Source organism: Cupressus sempervirens, chromosome 9, assembly GCF_028749045.1.
Source record: "Cupressus sempervirens isolate cs-2001-9-10 chromosome 9, ASM2874904v1, whole genome shotgun sequence".
Classification (NCBI taxonomy): Eukaryota; Viridiplantae; Streptophyta; class Pinopsida; order Cupressales; family Cupressaceae; genus Cupressus; species Cupressus sempervirens.
In genome coordinates this window covers 514,804,416-514,827,826 of record NC_143126.1, presented here as the reverse complement: position 1 = coordinate 514,827,826, position 23,411 = coordinate 514,804,416, and the positions used below count along the sequence as shown (strand labels likewise).

General features: G+C 36.2%; 1 protein-coding gene across 2 annotated transcripts in view; it reads right to left on the bottom strand.

Annotated features, from left to right (window-relative positions):
• The window catches only part of LOC149539617 (calpain-type cysteine protease DEK1-like), a 122,357-nt gene that overhangs the window by 73,968 nt on the left and 24,978 nt on the right, over positions 1 to 23,411 (bottom strand). For both annotated transcript variants that reach the window (XM_089800844.1, XM_089800845.1), the window contains exon 10: positions 8,761 to 8,920. In XM_089800844.1, the coding sequence (XP_089656970.1) occupies positions 8,761 to 8,920 (160 nt within the window). The remainder of the gene's footprint in view (positions 1 to 8,760; positions 8,921 to 23,411) is intronic.

The following is a 23,411-nucleotide window of genomic DNA, read 5'->3' as shown; positions in this document are numbered from 1 at the left end:
GTTCGATGGAACTTTGTACTCAAAAAAGCAATCAGCCCCTGGGATCGGCTCTCTTTGTCTCGCTTCGGTGATGCCAACAGGGCCATATCTATTGTGACCACCGCATCAAAACCTACTACATCCAGTCAGACACCTTATGCCCCCAACTCCTCGCTTATCGCTACCTCCATCACCCCTATCTCTGTGTCTATCTCCATGTCAGGTACCAAAGTCTCTCCTCCTGTATCTGGTAGAGCCTCACGAACCGGTTCTATCGGTACCTCCGGAGCTGCTATCTTCGTCAGTGTCGGATGTAACTCTGCTACAGCTCGTGTCTCTACGATGGGCTATGTCGTAGTTTCTACTCAAACACCTAAATGGTGGGCCAAGACTATTAGTGGTTTTCTTGATAATGAACTTATTGAGGGTAGATCACCCAGGAGAAAGAGCAAGCAACGTAGTTCAAACAATTTTGCTTTTATGGAAACCATTCACAATATTTATTAGCCTCAAACATAATTTGAGGATAAAGGTACTCTTAAGTAAGACAAGCTATGGCAATTGAACATCAAAGTCTCCTGAAACTATCACTTAGCCTATGTTCGATCTTACACTAGGGAAGAATCCCATTGGCTGCAAATGGGTGTATAAAGTCAAGTATAAGGCTAAAGAAACTAAGAACAAGGTCGGTTTGTAGTTAAAGGGCACAAAAGGAAGGCATCAATTATGAGCAAAGATTTGCTCCCACAACCAAAATGAGCACCATTCGGCTTGTCCTTGCTCTTTCAACTTAGTTTGGATGGAAAGTCCATCAAATGGATGTCAAGAGTGTTTTCCTTAATGGTGATTTGTTGAAAGTCTATATGAGCCAACCTCTAGGTTTCAAGCTTCTCGCTAAAGAACACTAGGTCTGCAAACCGATGAAAGCACTTCATGGTCTCAAGTAAGCACCTCAAGCATGGTACATCAAGATTGATAAGTACTTGGTTGATCAAAATATTCAACGTTATCCTTTAGATCCTAATATATATGTCAAGCATGCTAGTGCAAAGATTCTTCTTTCTGATCCTAATTTGTGTGCCAAGCATGCTAGTGAAGATATTCTTCTTCTTCCAATCTATGTTGATGATCTGATCATTAGTGGTAGTGCAACACATTAGGTTGAGCAGGTCAAACAAAGTTTATGACAAATTTGGGACCTCTCCATTATTGTCTTAGTATCGAAGTTTGGCAGATATATAGCAAAATTTTGATTTCTCAATCAAAGTATGTCAAATGTCAATCGAATAAGTTTCAAACTTTCAAATCCACGATTGTCAACTTATATCTACACCTATGGAGAAATGGCTGAAACTATCAACCAAATAGAATTCAGCGTTAGTAGATTAATCCACATTCAAGCAACTAGTGGGCAACCTCATCTATGTTGCCACCACCAAACCTGACATCAATTATGACGTGAGCCACATGTCTTGCTTCATGATATTTAGAGGGCTTCCCAAATTAATGGACCTCTAAATTCCCAAATTGATAAATAAATTTTAAAGCTTCTTCAGTCACAAAAGTATACCCTTCTTACACGATCTCAATCATAGAACAATAATATTGATCTTCCAAGTATTAATCGTCCCTTGAGTCGTTGCTTCATTCTCAAAAAAGGTAGAATGTATTATCGCTTAAAATACATCTTTGTTGCTAACACTTCAGTTTTTCATTCTCAGATCAAATAACCATTGTAATGAGTATTGTTGGGTGCTATGAAATTTGGCACTAATTGATTCTCATTAAAACTTCCAATTTCAAACTCATCTTCTAATACAAAATCCTTTACAAATCTTAGATTGTTAATGATGGGGACCCCATCCTTATAACTGGTTATCTTTAGAATATACAGCAAATATTACTTCTTCATGAATATCATTACAATTCACATATAAGAATAATTATTGCTATTACTAATTTACAACTATACTTAGTAATGAAGCTAATATTGATGTTATTGAATTATACCAAGAAATTCCCGCCAATATACCAACATTCTATTTAACATTTCTGCATATTCATCCACGTTATTCTAATCTTATATCTTCCACCGATTATTTTGAGGATTATATCCAATGCCATTTATAATGGTGATGATCGAAGATGGTCTATGTGTATATATTTTTGATGCTTCAATTCTATATTTTAATTATTTTTTATATATAAGTATTTTCTTCTTTGCCACTATTTACTATAATTTCTCTTGTGCCAGAGACTTTTATCGAGGACACTATTACAAAAGCACAGGCGGTTCAAGAAAACTCCTTTCTACCCCACTAATACGGAAGCAATAATGAACATCTTGCAACATAAGCAACCATAAGGTGCATTTGACATCTCTGCATTGGAGACCAAAAGGTACTTGACCGAGTCTAATTCCAACATTCAAATCTTTGATTCATAGAATAAATCTTTAATTATCAAGCCAATATAAAACAAGTAAATAAGCAAACTCATGGAAGTTCTATTGGAAATGCACATTGATGTCTTTCTCCAATTTCGCAATAGCCTTCCAATCAACCGAAAATAGTTATGGTGGAGTTTTGTCATTTCCAAACTCCTCGAACACTCAATCAATGATGCACTTTGAAGGCGCAAGGCATAGAGTATTTCTTAGAAACTCTTTTATTCTAGTATTCACAGCCAGTTGGTGCTAGAAACGAGGAGACATGCAACCCCTGATCGTTTCAAGTACTATGGTTGGATCGGTGGAGTCATCAAATATCTTTAAAAAATCTCACCCTATTCATGACATGGAAGTGTTTGATTTTGTTGATTAGTGACTAAAGACACAAGATGTTGACAACCTTGTCATAGCGGTCAATCTTGGTAATAAAATTCTGGGGGTTTCACAAATCTCCAAATATACGCACTCACAGTGTGCAGATATTCTAAAGCAGATACTCAACCATGGCTTTTGTCTTTGAATAAAAAAATCCGGCAAAAATAAGTGTATCCTCTTCCATGAAACTAATCTCACTGCCAAGTGGATGACCTTCATTACAAGGGATGGCATAATTTATCAAAACTAGGTCGTTCTCTCATCAAACATCATCTAGATTGACTGTCCCAATGACAATTGTCTAAATGGTTTCCACCTTGAGGGACTCACACCAATCAACATTAAGGGGACCTATAACTCATCCTGCATTGAAAACATGGGTAGCATGAACAACTTCAATCTTCTCTTTGTTACGTTCTTTGTAAAAGAAACATATTAAAGACCTCAACCATAGCTCTTTGCAAGAGCCGTCATTTTTTAAAGTTCTCTCTGTGTTGTGGATCTAGTGATAAAAGGGAGCATCAATAACATCAAAAGGAAGGCCAAGCCTTCTCCATTAAGCCATCATTTTTTAAAGCTCCCTCTGTGTTGTGGATCTAGTGATAAAATGGAGCATCAATAACATCAAAGGGAAGGCCAAGCCTTCTCCATTCGGCCGTCATTCACAGTGCATCAAGCTCTGATGTTCTAAATTGGTGATTGCAACCATTTAATTATCATTGTTTTATCCTCTTAATGACGAGTGTATTTTGTAAAAGAAACATATTAAAGACCTCAACCATAGCTCTGATACCATGTTCAGGTTACAAGATTGCAGCAAGCGTGATGACACTGCCTAATGTTGTGGTGTATGTTTTCTAAGTGCAGATCTGAATGCATATATATAGGAGTAGAAGAGACATGTTTCTATGTTAATCAATATTGGTTATGGTAAGTTAATTTCCATTAGACATTATTAGCAACAATATATATGTGTGTGTGTATCTAATTGATGCTTAATCAAATGCAATAATGTTTAACCAATAACAATTGGGGATTAGCCCTAGATCAATTCAATCTGACTAAGCTACAACATTAACACATGACAGCCCCAAAAGATAAAAATGGTATTAGAGTGTGCCAATGGGGCTTTATATTGTTCAAGTTTGAAAAATTACAAGGATTTTTCCCTACAATTTCAAGGGTTTTTTCAACTCGTTTTTTCTAGCAAATTGTGGCTTTTCATAAAGGAGGCTTGTCGCTATGTTCGAGTTGAATTTTTTCTGCGCCTTTTGTCTACATTCTACGATGAGGTTCGTGTCTACATGAAACCCACACTATCATTCCTTTCCATCATGTTTTTCCACAACCCTCGTGTTTGTTCTAAACCCCTACATCATTTTGTAGGCAAGATTTTCTAGTAAAGGTTGTTGTTGAAGCTTTGTGCCTGTGCATTTGGAGCCGCGCAACCAATGTTACAAGCCTTGGTGTTTAGACTCGGCAAATCAAAAAACCCAAGAAATTCAAATATTTTTAAGGATTTAAAGTTTTTTCATGCATCATTTAGTCAATTAACATCAAATACACAAAAGTTGAGATAAACAAAAGCTACTTTGGACACATACACAACTATGCATAGATCATAAAAGTATAAATACAAATTTTGAAGGAAACCAGTTAAAGTTAAACTAAATAGCATAATACAAATGGAGTGTCACTACCAAATGTCTACGATATTCAAGGACTATGAAATCCATGGAATCAAAAGTTCAAAACATATATCAAAATAAAGGCTCATAGTAGCCTATGTCCTTCTACGAGTACACCTAGGATAAGTCGTAGAAGACACAGGAAAAACTTGACTAGTTTTCTAAAAAAATTTGGGAAAAACTTAGGAATCTAAAAACCACTTAAATTTAATTAATTTTTTCTTTTTTCTTTTTGCAAAATTCAATGAGAAGATGCATCCAATGAGTTAATTAATAAGAACACAAAAGAAACAAACGGAGTTTAGAAACATATAAGTGCAAAGTGAGTACAAAATCACATTCTCATGCGGAATACTGATGGCAACAAGAAAAATAGTAAATAATTTCAATAAAACTAGAAGTAAATACATCATTGCAACTAGTTTCTAAAAAACTAGAAGTAAATAAATCATAGTAAATAGTTTCTATAGAACTAGAAGTAAATTCATCATAGCAAAATAGTCTAAGAGTGACTTTGGGCAATTTAAGCCTATTGGAAAGTAATGCGTGTGGGTGTAAGCAGGTGGTTGAGCTAAGTCTATTAGGAATCACTAATATAGAATTGAAACCAGGTAATTCGTGAGAAAATGATTTAGAATCATTACAAAATCCTCGTTCCAGCATCAATTTGACCTCAAATAGCCAGGACAGGTTGTAGGAGATAACATTGCTGAAGGCGTGTTGAATCCTAAAATTTGGCTAACCTTGGAATTTTTTGAAACCCCCAAAATCTAGAATTTGCATTTTTACTCCTATGAAGCTGAAACCTATCTCAAACATCCTGAGAGTATTTATAAAAATATAACTTAAAGTTTAAGAAAGGAAATGTTCTTATACTTAAATGTTATATTGTATAAATCCTCCTGCCCCTAAGTTGTAAAACTTGTTTTTTAAGCTGGCTGATGACAGAGTCAGACCAGCAATACTCGTCAAGTTCAGCAAGTCCATGGAAACTTGCCCAAGCCTCAGTCAAGTTTGAGGCAAGAGGCCACATGCCTTTGGAAGGTTGCCTTGCCTCGAGCCTCGCATAGTTCTTGAAGGACTCGTCGAGTCCTGTAACATTGCCTACAACTATGTGTTTGCATTCTATGTGGGTGTCATTTGCTCTTTGCACAACAATGGCTAAGGTTTTTTGAATAATCATGGAGGGTTTTAAACTTTTTTCCAAAAAGACTGGTATTTCATGTTCTATATTTTTACAACTTTTCCTCAAAAATTGTATTTAGATTTTGTGTGGATTTTTCTAAAAAATCATGATCATACACTTTTCATTTCTTGCCCATTTATTCAAACAAAAATTATGGGGACTTCCTCTGCAAGAGATTTTTGTAATTTATTTCCACAAAATATCAAGATTGATGTTTTAGTGTCCTGTTTGATCAATTTTTCTCCTCAAAAACTATCTCTTTGTTTTTATTGATTTTCTCCTTGAAAATTGTTTCTAGGTCTTTTTTGGTGATCCCCGTAGAAATCATTTCCATGTTTTATTATCTTTTTCCTCAAAAATTTGTTGTAAGTTTTTATAATTTTTTCCTTAAAAAATTATTGTTTGGCTAATCTTAGCATCACATCAAGGGTTTGACAATTTAATAATTTATTCCTTAAAAATTGCAGTTTGAGTTTCAGAGCTCAACTCGCTGTCTTCGACTACAGAAAGGGACAATTTTTGTTTTCCCAACATCAAGTTGGAAGGATTTTGCTTATCTTGATCGATTCAATAATACTGCAAATTCAAGGAGGGTCTCGACAACATGATATTTTGCTAAGTGTTCCTCTATGCATTTGTGATCAGCAGGGGGTAGTCTACTACGAATTGGTGACCAAAAGACTCCCAGATATGTCTTATGCACAATTGTAAGAGCAGTGACCATTAAGGAAGGGTCATAGACCATTTAACTATCTTTTGTCCATTACTTTTAGTTGTTCTACTTATGGTCATTTAGTATTTATTTAGGTTACTTTTATTAGAAGACACGGTTGTTATTTTTAGCTTTCATTAAACAGTTTGTTCTTTGTAGAACATCGTCATGTAAATTGCTTAATATACCTTGTATTATTATTAATAAGATGATGCAATTACCTAAACAACTAATACATACAAAGCACCAATCTTCACATAGAAATGGAATTATTAAACTTACAAGAGTAATATTAACTGCTTCAATTACATGACAAAGAAACTACTAAAATGCAACAAAGTATCTGATAATAGTAGGAGTGGCATTAAGCCATTATACCATATATGTTTTGATAAAACAGTAGTGGGGTGTGAACTAAAGATAACAAACTTTGAGAAAATATATTTAGAAAGTTCAGTTTGAAGTTGACATAAGTAACACTCATTTAGTGCAAACTTGTCTCTTAGCACTTCTACAGTGCAATACTAAACATATACATTATAGTTGCCTTATGCTCTCCCCATTATTTTAGCTCAAAAGAAGAAAGAATTTAAAAACATAGTATACTGTTTGATCACTTTAGAAATTAAAGGTATTTTCCAATAACTCAGTATAGACCAAAAAATAATGCATCTAGCGATGGAGGCATCTATTATCATTACTAATATTTCCTTTGCACGAGATATGTAATCACATCTAGCCTGCATGAATGCACCTGATTCAACATTCTCATTCAAAACATTTTCAATAGTAAATATTGGTTTTTCATTATTTATGAACAAGCTGAATATAGCATCTCCTCATTTTCAGAACTGATCAAAATATGTGTGCACATATTCATTAATCTTTACATATTTTTTAGTGCTTACAGCATTCAGACAAACTAGTACCAACAAACCTGCAAAATTACCTATCAGAGATAGTAGCTTCTTTACATCCTAAATATTTCACACATCAGAAGGCTAGTGAAAAATACTAACATAAACAAAGTAATAAATTTAATCTCAAATCACTATTCATGCTTCCCCTTGATATACACTGCTTGCTAAACAGCATATGGTCTACTTAGGCAATAACTAGTATAGATATCTTAAATACATTTATCTAAAAAATGTCAAGGGGGGTCATCTTAAATAAATTATCTAAAACATATCAAGGGGTATCATCTTAAATACATTTTTCTACAAAATGTTAATGGGTATCAATCTTAACGTATTGTATCTATTTTGATGTTATACTTATTTTGTTTTATTTTAGACACGTTTCAAAATTATTCTGTTTTGTTCATACTGTTTACTTTATTTCTCTTTTTATTCAAAGAGCTATATTTAACAGAAGGGTTGTTCTGTTTTATTTTATATACTGATGGATAATTTAAAGTTATTTTATTTCCTCAAACACATTTTATTTTTATTTGAAAAGCCATTTTTATTTTTATTTTTCTCCCTTGAAATTGTACATTTACTTGTGATTAATGAATTACATTCTATGCCAAAGATACTCCTTGTCATTCATGATCACATAGTTATATAACATTATTAAAATCGTCCAGTCAATGCATTATTAACATGTTAGGCACCTGCTGATTGCTGAGGACCAAACTCAAAATGATCAACATATATATGAATGGTACAAGTAACAACAATTTCAAATCTAGACATTTGTAACTTAGATGAGCTTTGTTTGCATTAACCTGAGATTTACAAGTATATACTCTTAGTCAAGGTGAAGCCCAATCAAATTAATATTCATATCTAAATATATTTCACTTGAGTTCTGTGCCATTCCGATTGCATTCTGTCCTACACACAGGAAACAACTCCTCAAGCATGTTCTTTGGAGTCATATAGTATGTCACATTTGAACAAGCAATGCTTATCTCAGCATTCGGGCACATAACAGTTGCTACTCAAGACCAAACTCAAATCAAAAAGATGTTTAAGAGGGATGTAGGGATCATGGACATAAGAGGCTATCCATCATTTTGAATAAGCTTCGCAATTTCTCGAAAACATTGTTTCCTTAAATGATATTCCAAAAATTGATAAAACCATCATTAACATAAACTTAAAGCATAACTTCCACACAAATCTAAGTCATCTGAGCATAATTATTTGAAATTTAGTCAAACAAAAATGAAATTGGTAGTATTCTTCTGACCATGAACATGACCACCATTAGGCAGAAATGAAGAATAAATCACAGTAGAAAACAATTACATAAGTAGATTCGAGCAAAGCTACCGAACCAAAAATGGACAAACTTTATCACAATTGCATTCCTCCTTTGATCTGTTAAATTGACAAATTTTATCACAATTATTTATGCATACCTCCTTTGATCTGTTAAGACATCCTTGACCATTGCTTGTCTGCTCAATTGGAGGAGAGCAAAAGCGGTATCCATTGTTTATCCATATTGGAATGGCCACAGAGAGGCATGCCAGCATGAGTGGTACTGTCAATGCCAATCCAAGCAGAATAGATGATTTACTGCAGAAATTAGAATTAATGTTAGAATATTGAAAATCTTTCAAAACAAAAGCGTTAATTTTTTTCCATAATTGATATTTGACACTTTGAATTAAGACAGTTGATATTAAATAGTATTTGGAAGACATGTGCAAAGGCTGGCATTACATTCAATGATGTGATGTTTATAATAGAGGCAATTCCAAGACAATTAATTTGTCTGAAAATATATTTCCTTAACTTTATCTTACTCTTAATAAAATTTCATGTTTTCCAAAATAGTAGAACACTAACTGTATTAGGAGCCCAACTTGAACTTGTTATAGCTTCTATAAACTGTTATGGTAAATCTACGCTGTTGTCTTTAAACAGAGGAGACAAAAGCTCCTTATACAAGCTTACAAAGATGATGTGGCTAAAATAACAATCGTGAACTAAAGACAGAACTAGAACTTCCTAACAAACTAAAACCTAACTAAGATGACTTAAAGAAACATTATAATATTCTAATACCCCACCTTAATGGTCATTGTTTAACTGTTGTATTTTGGTCACAAATTCTTCAAAACATTTTGTTGTTGCTGAGACACTCCCCAGATCTGCAAAATATTAATGACCAAGAAGCCAAAATTCGTCTAGAAAAGAACAAAGAAGTGTACCCCCTTCTTCAAAAAGCTTTGCAGAAAGAGACAAAAGTTTGCCACTGAATCTACCATTGAGATAAATCTGCCACTAACCCTCCCAAAATCAGCAAAACATCTAACCAGAAATCATCACAAAATGTCCAACCTAATGATGGATAACAGAGCTACGCTTCCCTAGGCGCAAAGACAAACACTAAAAACAACTAGCACGATTTTGAGGAAAAATTAGCAAACCCTCCAAACTCTGCAAATCTACCATGATGCCCCAAAACAAACTGTAAAAAGCCACGATTTGATAGCGGGGATGCAAAACTAAACAAAAGATGATGGTTAACATGACCCCAAAAGCAGAAATATGAATAGTTGAGACTCAATGTAGAATGATTACAAAGGGGTGTTAGCATAAAATGCAACGAGGGCAAAATAAGAATATCAAACCTTAACAAAATAAGAATATCAAACCTTGACATATGAAAAGATAGGATATTCTAATACATTAACTGTTGTCAGTAAATTCTATATTGTAGCCGACGGGTAGAATAGTATCTGAATAGGCACGTGACAGTTGAGTCACCCCTTTGGGAAAATATATGTACACTGTCCGGAAGAGACTTTGGGACAGCATTATCATCATTGTAATGAGCATAATCATATTGTAAGCATTGGAGTGCATATTGCGTATATGAATAAAGTATCTATTATGTGTTATATCTTGCTATACTACATGCGATAAATATCATTTTACCTTGTACAGTAAACATTTGGCGTCATCGCCAATCGAACCTAGAACAGAGGAAGTGTGATGAAGATTAATGCCGAATCTAGTTAACAAGGATAGGAATAAGATAAAAGATAAGGATGAAATATGCACAACACAGGAAGTTTTAATTTTAGCACAACAGATGGAGCACAGACAGAAACTTCAGCAAATTACCAACGGACACCGAGGGGGTGAAGGAGCACAAATGGAGGGAGTGCATTCACCCAACAAACCAAGGAGTGTCAAGGAATTGCTAGAAGAGACTTGACAGCGATTGAATTTGGTGGAAGAGACAAGGGAGGAGTTCCTTAACTTGTATACGCCGAGGGTAGAGAATCCGAACAGAAGGGAAGTAACTTGCATGGCTCGAAGTGCCGAAGGAGCATGAGCGTGGAGTGAACTCTTCGTTCCCGATACACCCGACGAACGGATACAAGTAGAGAATCGAACAACTTTGCTTGAGGAAGACCTTTTCTCACCAAGTAACGTGGTTGTTGGAAGTAGGTTGGTTGTCTGAAGCAGCGCAGTTGTGCAGAACAACGCGGGTGCTCAAAACAAAGCAAGTGCTCAGAACAGTGCGGATACTCAAAACAGCGCAGGTACACAACAAGTACCATAGAATCAAAAGAAAGTAGCAATGGCAAGACCAAAGGAGAAGTTGTCGAAGTTTAATGGTGATTAGGTTCAGCAATTTCCAACGACCCTGCGAGATGTGGCAATTGATTGGTTTGCGGATGTCAATCCTCAGAAATTGACTACATGGGCAGACGTCAAAAAGGAGTTCATAGCAAAGTTCTGACTACTAAGGGACAATAACGAAATTGTAGCAGAAATATACAGCACAAAGCAAGGAAAGAATGAAACGATCCATGTCTATGCAAGAAGGCTAAAAGAGTTGGTGGGGAAGATGGAGAGCCCACCGACTAACAAATTAAATAAACGATGGTTTGTTAAGGGGCTACGACTGACTCTAAAAAAATGAAGATTGTACCTCTTGCATCATACGTAGATGTGTATAATCGAGCAATGGACTTGGAGAGTGAGCAAAAAACAAGCAAGAAGAAGAAGCACAAATCATTGGACTCAAACGATTCATCGTCCGAGAATAGCAGCAATGACAAAGAATCAAGCAAGAAAGTTCGAGCATTGCAGAAAGATGCTACACATGATGAAGGAATTTAAAAATCTAAAAAAGAATGTTGACTCGTTGAAGGGGAAATTGTGGTGTACGGACTGTAAGGAGGAGGGCCACACAAAGGACTCCTGCCTGAAAAAACAATTATGTGATATCTACCAAATTGCGGACATTCCATAAAGGAATGCCCGTTCAATATGAAGTCAAAGGGACACCAGCAAGTGTTACTGACGCAAGAAGTGTCCACCAGAACAAACACGAACAACAATGCAACCTCAGAAGGATATAACAACAATAACCGGCACAAAAGGGGTGATAATAATAATAACAATAATAAGAATGGAGGTCGGAGTTGGATGCAGTACAACACGAGTGGACAGTCGATGATAGAGTGTCGTGCATGCAACCTCTAGGGGCACTTCACCAAAGATTGTACCATGAAGGAGACGTCGCAGCTATTATGCAGATGGTGTGGTCCGAGAGACCACAAAGATTCGAAATGTCCAAAGCAAGGAGTGAATTTGTTAACCATCGAAACATGTGATGAGGAAGCACTAGCCATTACACATAAGCAAGCTAAAAAGACAAATTACCCTGATGCAAAGGAAGAAAAGAAGAGGTTACAGCAAGCACAAACGAAGTTGGAAAAACCGATGGAAACGAGAAAGTTGCAAGAAAGTTACTGCCGACACCTCGAAGAGGAACCTGGTTGAACAAAACATGATAAGGCAAGTAATGCAAATAGAAGTCCCTATAAAATTAAATGACCTTCTTCTTACAATGCCTCAGTTGTGGACGGCGATACTGAACATGACACCACTTTCAAAAGCAACGAAGGAAACAAGAAAGGATGGTAGTGGAATGACTGCAGCAGACCCAATGCTACTAGCACTCACGACAAGAAGACATTCAGTAGTAGTAGAGATGGGTATCCTCGGAACTGTACTTACAAACACAATCGTCAACGGAGGGTCAAGAGTAAATGTACTACTAGAGGATATATATAAAAAGTTGGGACAACCTACATTGTGACCACCTACAATTCAGTTACTCACAGCGGATCAATACAGAATCAAGCCATTGGGAACCTTGATGGCGCAGCTGGTAACCATCGAGACACAACCATTTTTGTTAGATTTCGTAGTGATTCCGTTAAAAAGAAAAGGGTATGATGCTATCCTTGGACGGGGTTGGTTGGTGCAAACAAAAGTGAAACATGATTGGAAACAAAATACCCTATCCTTGGAACTAAGAGGCTGAAGATTTGTAATTGACTTGCACACACAGATGGTAGAGGAGGAAGCAACGTTGTCGAATTCCAAAGGCAAAGGTGGAGGGGACTACGAGGGGAAGAAGAGAATGGAACCTGATGAAGAGGGAGTATTGAGACTGGAAGGAGAGTCTAACGATGATGACTTGGACTCGATGAACGGCCTTCTCCATTGGCAAATGGAGGAGTATGAGCTCTTTTTGAGCTGTAATATGTTAAAAGGTCGACAAATGTAATAAAGGAGAGGAAAATGAATGTTTGAAGGAATACAGAGAAGCGGAAGAAGGAAAGGCGATTACAGCTAAACCTGAAGGAAAGAACATACCATACAAACCCAGCAAAAGGAAAGATTCCACCGTACGATACACGGTGAACGGACCGAGTGGAAAGAAAAGGTTACACCACACCACGAATTCAGTAGAAAGGTGTCGGTTTGCACAAGAAACAAAGAGGAAGGGCTTAATAAAAAATGCAACAGTACGGAGTGAAGGTTCTAGAATCAAGAATACAGTTATTGATGGCAAGGAGTGGCAACCGACAAAATTCATGGTACCAAGTTTGAGAATTGCGATTGAAAATAAGCTAGGAGATATGGAAAGCCTGAGAGAGATTGTATAATTTAAATAAACTAGACAAGCGACAACTGCAGGCACAATGGGCCACGAAGGTTACATAGAACAAGTGTAAGGCATGACACGTCAAGCACTTGAAATTGAACAAATTTCAATCGGGACAACTAGTGTTGAAGTATAGTGGGCGCAACAAGATCAAACTAGGCAAATTTAAAATAATGTGGGTCGGATCATATAAAATCCGTGAAGTGGGCGATAACAGAGCAATAAAATTATGGACGCTCGATGGGAAGGAAGTAGCCGATGCAGGGAATGAGTCGAAGCTGAAAGTCTATCATGAAAGAAATAACGCACCTCCATGGACGAGCAACTAAGAGACAGTTTAAAAATAATAAATATTGGTGTATATATGTAAAATAAGTGTAAATAATAATAGAGAATGTGAAATTGTAATTTGTTGATAGAACAGTGATAAAAGAGTAAACTGAAGGCTATACAATGCACCGTACGGTTGGAAGGCTTGTCTACAGGGGATAACAGTACCATACCGATTCACTAAATCACATGTACTATTATATAATGTATAAAGTTGAGAAAATTTTCATTGTACGACTATAAGAGGAATTATAATAAGCGCAAGCAAGTACCGTACAGACATGCAAACTGGGAAGCTGTACGGCCATACCACTGTACACAAGGGAAAAGCATTAAGGAAGCACTCAGAATGAACATCGTACGGAAGAAAGAAAATATAAAAAGAGTAACAAGCTTAAGGGTCGTACGGACGTACAAAATGCAATAGGGGGATATATTGGACTATACGACGTTGTGCTAGGTCAGAAGGTAATCACAGTAATCCACCATACAACCAAGCGGAGAGTAGAAATCACACAAGCGGTACACTGATACACCGTACAACAAGGAAGATAGAGAGAGGAGGTGACAGGAGCCAGAACATACGACCATGCGGCACAAAGGAGTAACACGTAGTCCGTACGGCCTGGGAAAAGCACTATACAATCAACTATAAAAAGCAAACATTATCGTACGGCCATTGTTAGTCATACTCTGTGGTGACCGTACGGAATACTTGTGGAGGTAGTGAATGGTGTAATTGTACACCATACAGTATTGGCAACAGGAGAGCTTATACATGCAAAAACCGTATAGATGTAGGTACGATTAAAGGCACATAAGTACACCGTATGGATTGGGAGGAAGGACTATCGTATGGAATAGAAGGAAGGACTACAGTACAGACTGGAAGGATTGTCGTCCGGCTCACATAGAAAAGGCGACACTTGAAACACGACCATCGTACAATATAAGGGTGACAGGAGGAAATAAAAATAAAAATAAAAATGATGACAAATCAACATAGTTCATAATGAATAACGTATGGTGCCAAAGGGAAAGGCATAAACAGGTAGTGAAGAAATCATAAGCGGTTGGCAAAAAGAGTATGGGATTAGAAGAAAATCACAAAAATGGTGTGTTCCATGGACTTTTGTGTTGGTTTGCGAGTGCTAATGAGGGTGCGTTGCCCCTCGACCCTATTCAGGCCCTAGTTATTTTAGTTATCAGTTGTGGGAAGCATGACCAATTGATGAGACCTGGAGCTGCTACAGGCATGGAGTGTTTGTATGCCAGAGGTGGAGAGGGCACTAGAGAAGCCTTTCGAGTGGGGTGCTATGCTTTGAGGCACTCGGAGTAGGTGTTGGACGTGAGGCTGTCCTGGTGGATGCATAGAGAGCTCAAGAGGAGTTGACCATCCAGTTGGAGACAATAGAGCGACACTTGGCTCAGTGTACCCAGGCGTTGGAAGTAGAGAAGGTGGCATGAGTGGTTATCAATGTCAAATTGGCTAGAGAGATAGTATTGTGTTAGCAGGGGCTACAGATGCAACGTGTTTTACAGACCAATTTGGTGCAGGCATGAAGGAATGTGAATGTGATGTGACAGAAAAAGATCTATTATGTTCGATTAATCCGTCTCAAATAGTTTGTAATTGTCGTCCGGAGACAACTTCACTTTTTGGGGGGGATGATGTTGTCAATAAATTCTATATTGTAGCCGACGAGTAGAATAGTATCCAAACTAGGGCGTGACGATTGAGTCACCCCTTCGAGAAAGTATATGTACACCGTCTAGAAGGGACTTTGGGACAGCATTATCATTATTGTAATGAGCATAATCATATTGTAAGCATTGGAGTGCATATTGTGTATATGAATAAAGTATATGTTTTGTGTTATATCTTGCTATACTACATGCGATAAGTATCCTTTTACCCTATACGGTAAACATTAACTTCAAGATATCAGGAAATGAATGCATTTTGTCAAACCAATTACATATTTTAGAAAGACCTTTAGATCCCATCAATACACATAGAGATTATCATCCGAAGACGAGTTCACGTTTTGGGGGGATGATGTTGTCAGTAAATTCTATATTGTAGCCGATAAGTAGAATAGTACCGAACAAGCACGTGACGATTGAGTCACCCCTTCAAGAAAGTATATGTACACCGTCCGAAAGGGACTTTGGGACAGCATTATCATTATTGTAATGAGCAAAATCATATTGTAAGCATTGGAGTGCATATTTCATATATGAATAAAGTATATGTTCTATGTCATATCTTGCTATACTACATGCGATAAGTATCCTTTTACCCTATACGGTAAACATTAACTTCAAGATACCAGGAAATGAATGCATTTTGTCAAACCAATTACATATTTTAGAAAGACCTTTAGATCCCATCAATACACTCAAAGATTACCAAATGGACATGAGAAAACTTAGTAATAACAACTTATGAACATATCTGAGACATACGACTAAAAGCATTCTTCATTATCACTTTGAAGATATACAAGTCCAAAGACACTTTTGTAAAGAATGTAAATCCAAAAGTCTACAAAGATATTACTCCATAGTATCCCCTTTGCCAAAGGTTTTGCCTCACATTATAAATGAGCTTGTACTTATAGACTCTCCTTGAATAACTAACTCCTAACCACTTAGAGTAACCACCTAACCGTTAAGGAAATAGGATCAGATTTAATACTTCTTTGTTACTTATATATATATATATATATATATATATATATATATATATATATATCTTAATGTGATTGATGTACTCTAACTTGAATCTCCTTGTTGATATGATTGACCAAATTCTTTTGCAGGTTTGTTCATATAAGTTGGCTGCCAACCTGTAAGTATATCTTTGATATTACTTTCAATGTAAAATGCAAGTGTATATGTTAGTGATCGCTGCAAACTGTAGTAGCACTATTGTGTTCTGTATGTTTCAATTTCGCAGCAATCTGTTATTATTATTATTATTATTTTATATATATTAAATAGGAGGGTTTCTCCCATGTAGGGACATGTCTCTACGTGGCCTAAGCCATGTAGGACAATGTTGCACTGCCATTGGTTCATAACAATAGATAACACAAAGTGCCATTTCATAATATGATCTGCCTAACAGTAATCACCGTTTGACAAATATAAGATCTGCATGATATAATATATCAATCAGTAATTTCAATAATCAATTTGTATGATAACTGTTCCACACAAATTATTGATCTAATCAGATTCGCAGTATTCATCAATAAGTATTGATTAATAATCATTAGATGATATTTAACAAATTACAAATGTGCGTATATATAGATATAGATATAGATATAGATATAGATATAGATATATATGTATATGAGTAATATCTAATGATTATTAATCAAAGATAATAATGCTTAACTAGTAACCATAATGACTGATTAAAATAGTTTATCTCTTGATCAAACAAATCTGACTGAAGCTACAACACTAGCACTAACTACTCTTTTTAACTACTAATAAGTAGTTAAGATGGTCCTACTTACAATAACCACCTCTTGAAAATAAGTTAGGATTTACCTAACTTTTACAGAAATTATGACTGTGCATTTAACTTTCAATACAAATGAGTGAAATATATCACTTTTACAAAGAAGTTATTTGAAGCTTGTGGAAGAAAAAAACCAAGACATTGGTGTCACCAAAATGATCTCTATGTCCCTTTTCAATCCAAGAATGATTTAACCTACAAGAAAGCATATTCAACTAAATTTCATCAACATCATTTTCCTTCTACACATTTAGTCTTCTCAAACATTTCCCAAGTTCATTTCGTCCATCTTTGCTAGCTCCATTTTGTCTTTTCTTCTAACCATATCACCATCTAGACATTTGAAGACACAAAGGATGTCTCTTTTTATTTGAAATGAACAGTCTCCATAATTTTGACATTCTTCGTGAGGATGAAATTACTTAATCTGTGTAAGATGTCAATAGTCTGATCCGTTATGCACAATATGAAATTAGGGAAATAGGATCCCTTACATAGAAACACCAACCCCATCAATACCTTGTTACACTAAGGCATGGATGTTGTTTGTGTGACATAGTAATCCATTTTTTAATTTCTACATTCATATGCTTTTATCAAGAATCTCCTTTTTTTTCCTTTTATGATTTACAGCACATCTGGTGCCATGGTATTGGTCCCAGTAAGAAAATATGTTAACATAACTTCTGGAAATTGCCTTTCCACATGTCAAAAATGTATTTGCTTGAAATTTCTAGCCCCTCTTTATAGAGCCATCTTTTGTAATTCCTTCAATCATTTTATTTATCTCATTGGGATGAAATATTCATGCAACATTCTTTTCTATAACCATTTATGATCTCTCCATGAGACAATATTTCTCAATAATTTATGTGTCTTTCATATTTCTATGCATGTCGACCAAGGCACTTTCCAATCAGTTTGTTTCAAAGCTACCATCTTACTAGTGAAGGTTGTTTAGTGTGGTTTTGTATTGTCAAATGAATTTGATACAGGCAAGGGATGAATAACTAGGACCAAAGGCACACCCAGCTATCCAAACCACCCTGCAAGAGTTAACACAACGGAAGCAAAGACGAGGAACAGCACCAAGGAGAGAGAGAACAAGGATATATTTATTGATTCATCAAATATTCAGCATCCATGCCCAGCTGTAAGGCCTTCTGGGTTACGGCCAATTACAAATGTACAACTTCCAAATCTCCAATTCAGCTTTTTAAATCCACATCTCTTTTCTTTTGAACTCTCCCCAAAAATCTGCCCTAACCCTAAACCTAAACACTCTACTTATACTTGCCAAAATGGCTTACGGATAATTCTAGAACATAGAGAAACCACAAGTCGGCCCTCATCAAATATAATCAACTATGCCAAAATTAAATGTGAGCAAAGTCGGCCCAATTGGAACTAGGCAGAATGAACTAATGTGCAGGATTACAAAGAATCCCAGGATGCTCCTGCATCAGACAACCAGGGTTGGGAAAAAAATGATACCCCTGAATCATGCAAGTGTCACACCCTGAGTTGAATCCAACTCATATTGAGAAATCCATGTAGCATCTTCAATTGGTCTATTCTTCCACTTCACGAAATATTCATAGTAATCTTTTCCTCCTGTGCTCTTACCAACTCTTTGATCCAATATCTGTTCAACCTCTTCGATTTGCTTCTTAGGATAATCATCAGGTACAACAATTTCATCCTCTGACTCATGATACTTATACAAATCAGCAATATTGAATATAGGAGATATATCCATGTCATCAGGTAACTCAACTTCATAAGCATTACCACTATCAAACTTCTTCAAGATTTTACAAAGTCCAAATTTCTTCATCTTCAGCTTACTGTATGTTCTAGCTGAGAATCTTCCTTTCTTCAGATGAACCATCACCTCATCACCAACCTAAAAATCATGGTGTCTTCTAGACGGATCAGCATTCTCTTTATACTTTTGATTACTTTGTTCCAATCTCAACTTCACTTCGTTATGCAAAGACTCCATAAAATCAGCAAATTCTTCTCCTGCAGCGCTTCTCTTTTCTTCACCAACAACATCTCTCAAATCTGATATGCCTCTAGGATGCATTCCAGTAACAATCTCAAAAGGTGTCTTCCCTGTACTCCTATTCACAGAATTGTTATATGCAAATTTAGCTTGTGCCAATACCATCTCCCAATTACTTGGCTTATTCCCAACCAAACATCTTAGCAAATTACCCAAGCTTCTATTCACAACCTCTGTCTGTCCATCTGTTTGTGGATGGAATGTAGAACTAAACTTCAACTCAGTACCCATCTTCTTCCACAAAGTCTTCCAAAAATATCAAACAAACTTATTGTCTCTGTCAGAAATAATACTTCTTGGTAATCCATGCAATCTCACAATCTCTTTAAAAAAAAGTTCAGCAACATGCTCAGCATCTGATGTCTTCTTACATGGTATAAAATGAGCCATCTTAGAAAATCTGTCCACTACCACAAATATGGAATCATACCCTTTCATTGTCTTAGGCAATCCAAGAACAAAATCCATACTAATGTCAGTCTAAAGTTTCTCAGGAACAGTAATAGGTGTATACAAACCATTATTTTGACTCACTCCTTTTGCAACTTGACAAACTCCACAACTCTTTACAAATTTTTTAACATCCTTATACATTTGTGGCCAATAATATTTTTCTTTCAGCGAACCCAATGTCTTATCAATTCCAAAATTTCTAGCTAATCCACCACTATGCTTTTCCTTAATTAGATTCAACCTCATAAAACTTCTAGGAATACACAACTGAATGCCTTTGAACAACATACCTTCTTGAATGAAATACTCATCATACTTACTTATGTGATCTGTCAAATTTGGTGCTCTGCACTCTCTCCATGCCTCAGAAAAATCAGGATCAGCATCGTATAACTCTGTCATCTCATTAAAACCAAGAACTTCAACCTTCATTTCAATCAACAAAGAACATCATTTCAATCAACAAAGAACGTCTTCTACTCAATGCATCAGCGACTTTGTTAGTAACTCCACTCTTATGCTTAATCACAAATGTAAAACTCTACAAATATTCAACCCACTTCATGTGTCTTTGATTCAATTTATGTTGACTTCCCAAGTATTATAAAGCTTTATGATCAGTATACAACACAAACTCCTTAGGCATCAAGTAATGTCTCCACTTCTTCAATGCTTGAACAATAGCATAAAACTCTTGATCATACACAAAATATTTCCTTCTAGCATCATTCAACTTTTCACTAAAGAAAGCAACAGGCTTACCTTCTTGATTTAATACAGCGCCTATTGCATTACCACTTCCATCACATTCAACTTGAAATACTTTGTTGAAATCAGGCAAAGCCAATACCTGTAATTCTGCAACCTTTTGTTTCACAGTCTCAAAACTCTTATCAGCTCCATGTGTCCACTTGAATTCCTTTTTATCTCCCCTCATTGTCTCACTCATAGCATTGCAAACAGCACTGAAATTCTTTATAAACTTTCTATAAAAACTAGCTAAACCATGAAATGATCTTACCTCACTCACATTCTCAAGTGTAGGCCATTCCAAAATTGTTTTAACCTTCTCAAGATCCATCTTCAAACGATCAGCTGAAATCATAAACCCAAATACACAATCTCCTCTTGCATAAAAGAACACTTTTTCAGATTAATCAGCAACTTTTCCTCTTTCAATCTCTGCAATACTTGTCTAATATGCTCAAGATGTTCTTCCTTAGTCTTACTGAATATCAGAATATCATCCAAATAAACAATCACAAACTTACCCAAAAATCTTTTCAGAACTTCATTCATTAACCTCATGAAAGTACTAGGTGCATTAGTCAAACCAAAAGGCATAACCAACCATTCATACAAACCATCTTTTGTCTTGAAAGCAGTCTTCCATTCATCACCTTCTCTGATTCTGATCTGATGATAGCCACTCTTCAAATCACTCTTGGTAAAATACTTTGCTCCACTTAAACAATCCATTATGTCATCCATCCTTGGTATAGGAAACCTATATTTCACTGTTATCTTGTTAATGGCTCTGGAATCAGTACACATTCTCCATTCTCCATTCTTTTTAGGTGCTAATACAACAGGTACAGCACATGGACTCAAGCTTTCTCTGATCAAACCTTTTTGCAACAACTCATGCACTTGTCTGTTAAGTTCTTCATTCTCTGTAGGTGTCAATCTATATGGTGCTTTGTTTGGCAAACTTGCTCCAGGAATCAAATCCATACAATGACTTATACTTCTTACTGGAGGTAATCCATCAGGAAGATCATCAGCAATAATGTCTTTATATTCATTGAGCAATTCTGCAATTTCTTCTGGCACTTGGTCAATACTACCATCTGTCACTCGATCGCCACTATCTGGCACTCAGTTAGCATTATTCTCTTGCACTTGGCCTTCATTAACAAAACTTGGTTTTCTTGAAATTATGGCAAAACAAACCTGATTCTTTTTCACTTCCTTTTCAAATTGTTTCCCATTAACCATACAAATCTTTACAGTAGTACAATTAACCTCCTCTGGAACTTCAATCAAAGGCAACAATGTTTGTTTCTTCCCATTCACCCAAAGAGTATATTGATTCAATCTTCCATCATGTACAGCATGTCTATCATATTGCCAAGGTCTACCCAACAAAATATGACAACAATCCATGGGCATAATATAACACAAAACTTCATCAACATAATGTCCAATTTTAAATTTCAAAAGGCATTGCTCACTTACCAATATCTTATGCTCCTCTCTGATCCATGAAACATGATAAGGTTTGGGATGTTTCAGCCTCTCTAACTGCAACTTGGTAACCAGCTCTTCTGATGCCAGATTTGTAGAACTCCCACTGTCAATGATCACTTTGCAACATTTTCCAGCCATCTTACATCTTGTCTTGAAAAGACTTCTCCTTAAAACAGGTTCCTCATCACTTCTTTTATTACATAAGGTTCTTCTCACCATCAGATTTTCTCCAACCTCACGTCCACTTGGTGAACTTTCAATGTCTTCTTGAATCACAGCATTTCTATTATTCTGTTCACTTTCAGAGGATCTACATTCAAAAGATTTATGCCCTTCTTTGCCACATCTAAAACAATTACCATGAAATCCACTTCTAGAATAGGAATTACCTCTTCCCCGGTAAGAATTAGTGCCTCCTTGGTAAGAATTACCACCTTTCCATTCGGTCTTGCCTTTATCATCACTCTTCCATTCAGATTTTCCTTTATCTTGCATAGAATTGTCAGATATACTACTTTCTCCATAAGGTCTACCTCTACCTCTTTGGAATCTACCACCTCTACCTCTTTGTCTTTGTTCATGCTTCTTTGTCAAGATCTCCTCAGCCTTCAAGGCATACTGGTATGCTTCTTCCACACTTTCCAACTTCACAAAACATATCTCATCTTGAATTCCAGATCTCAATCCATTAATGTACCTTGCAATTTTCTCAACATCATCATCCAAATGTCCAGATCTGATGTCCACTTTATAGAATTCCTCAGTATATTCTTTCACAGTCATGTCCCTTTGTTTCAAATTTTGCATCTTTCTCAATAAGCTAACTTGGTAATCAGCAAGAAGGAATTTGTTCTTTACCTTGTTCACCATCTTTGGCCAAGTTCTTATCTTCTCCTTTCCTCTCCTTTGTCTATCAGTTTGCAAGTGCTCCCACCATAATGATGCATGACCTTTTAGCCTAGTGACTGCAATCTTCACATTTCTGTTATCGGGAGTGTTTTCATACTCAAAGAACTTCTCCATATCAGAGATCCAATCCAGCACTGTATTTGTATCCAATTTCCCATCATAAGGAATAACTTCTACAGCAGGCTTTGAATTTGCCCTAGACAATAATCGCAACAATCTTTCCTCATCTCGATCTTCTTCAGGTTGTGGATTATGGTTTGGTGTTGCTGCTTCATCATCACTTACATCTTCAAGATGTGCTCCTCTCCTCTGGGCTGTCTCCACAGCATCTAATCTGGCTGCAATTTGTCTTAACTGATCGAATATAGCGTTATCAACATTATTTCCTCTACCACGAACCATCTTTACAAATCAGGTTCCTGCAAGATCGTAACCCTCTGCAAGTTATAGGTCAAATCCACAAATCTACCACCCTACAACCAGATCCAAATCAAGGTTCTACACAATCCAATCTCCACAAGGATGAACTTTGGGCTCT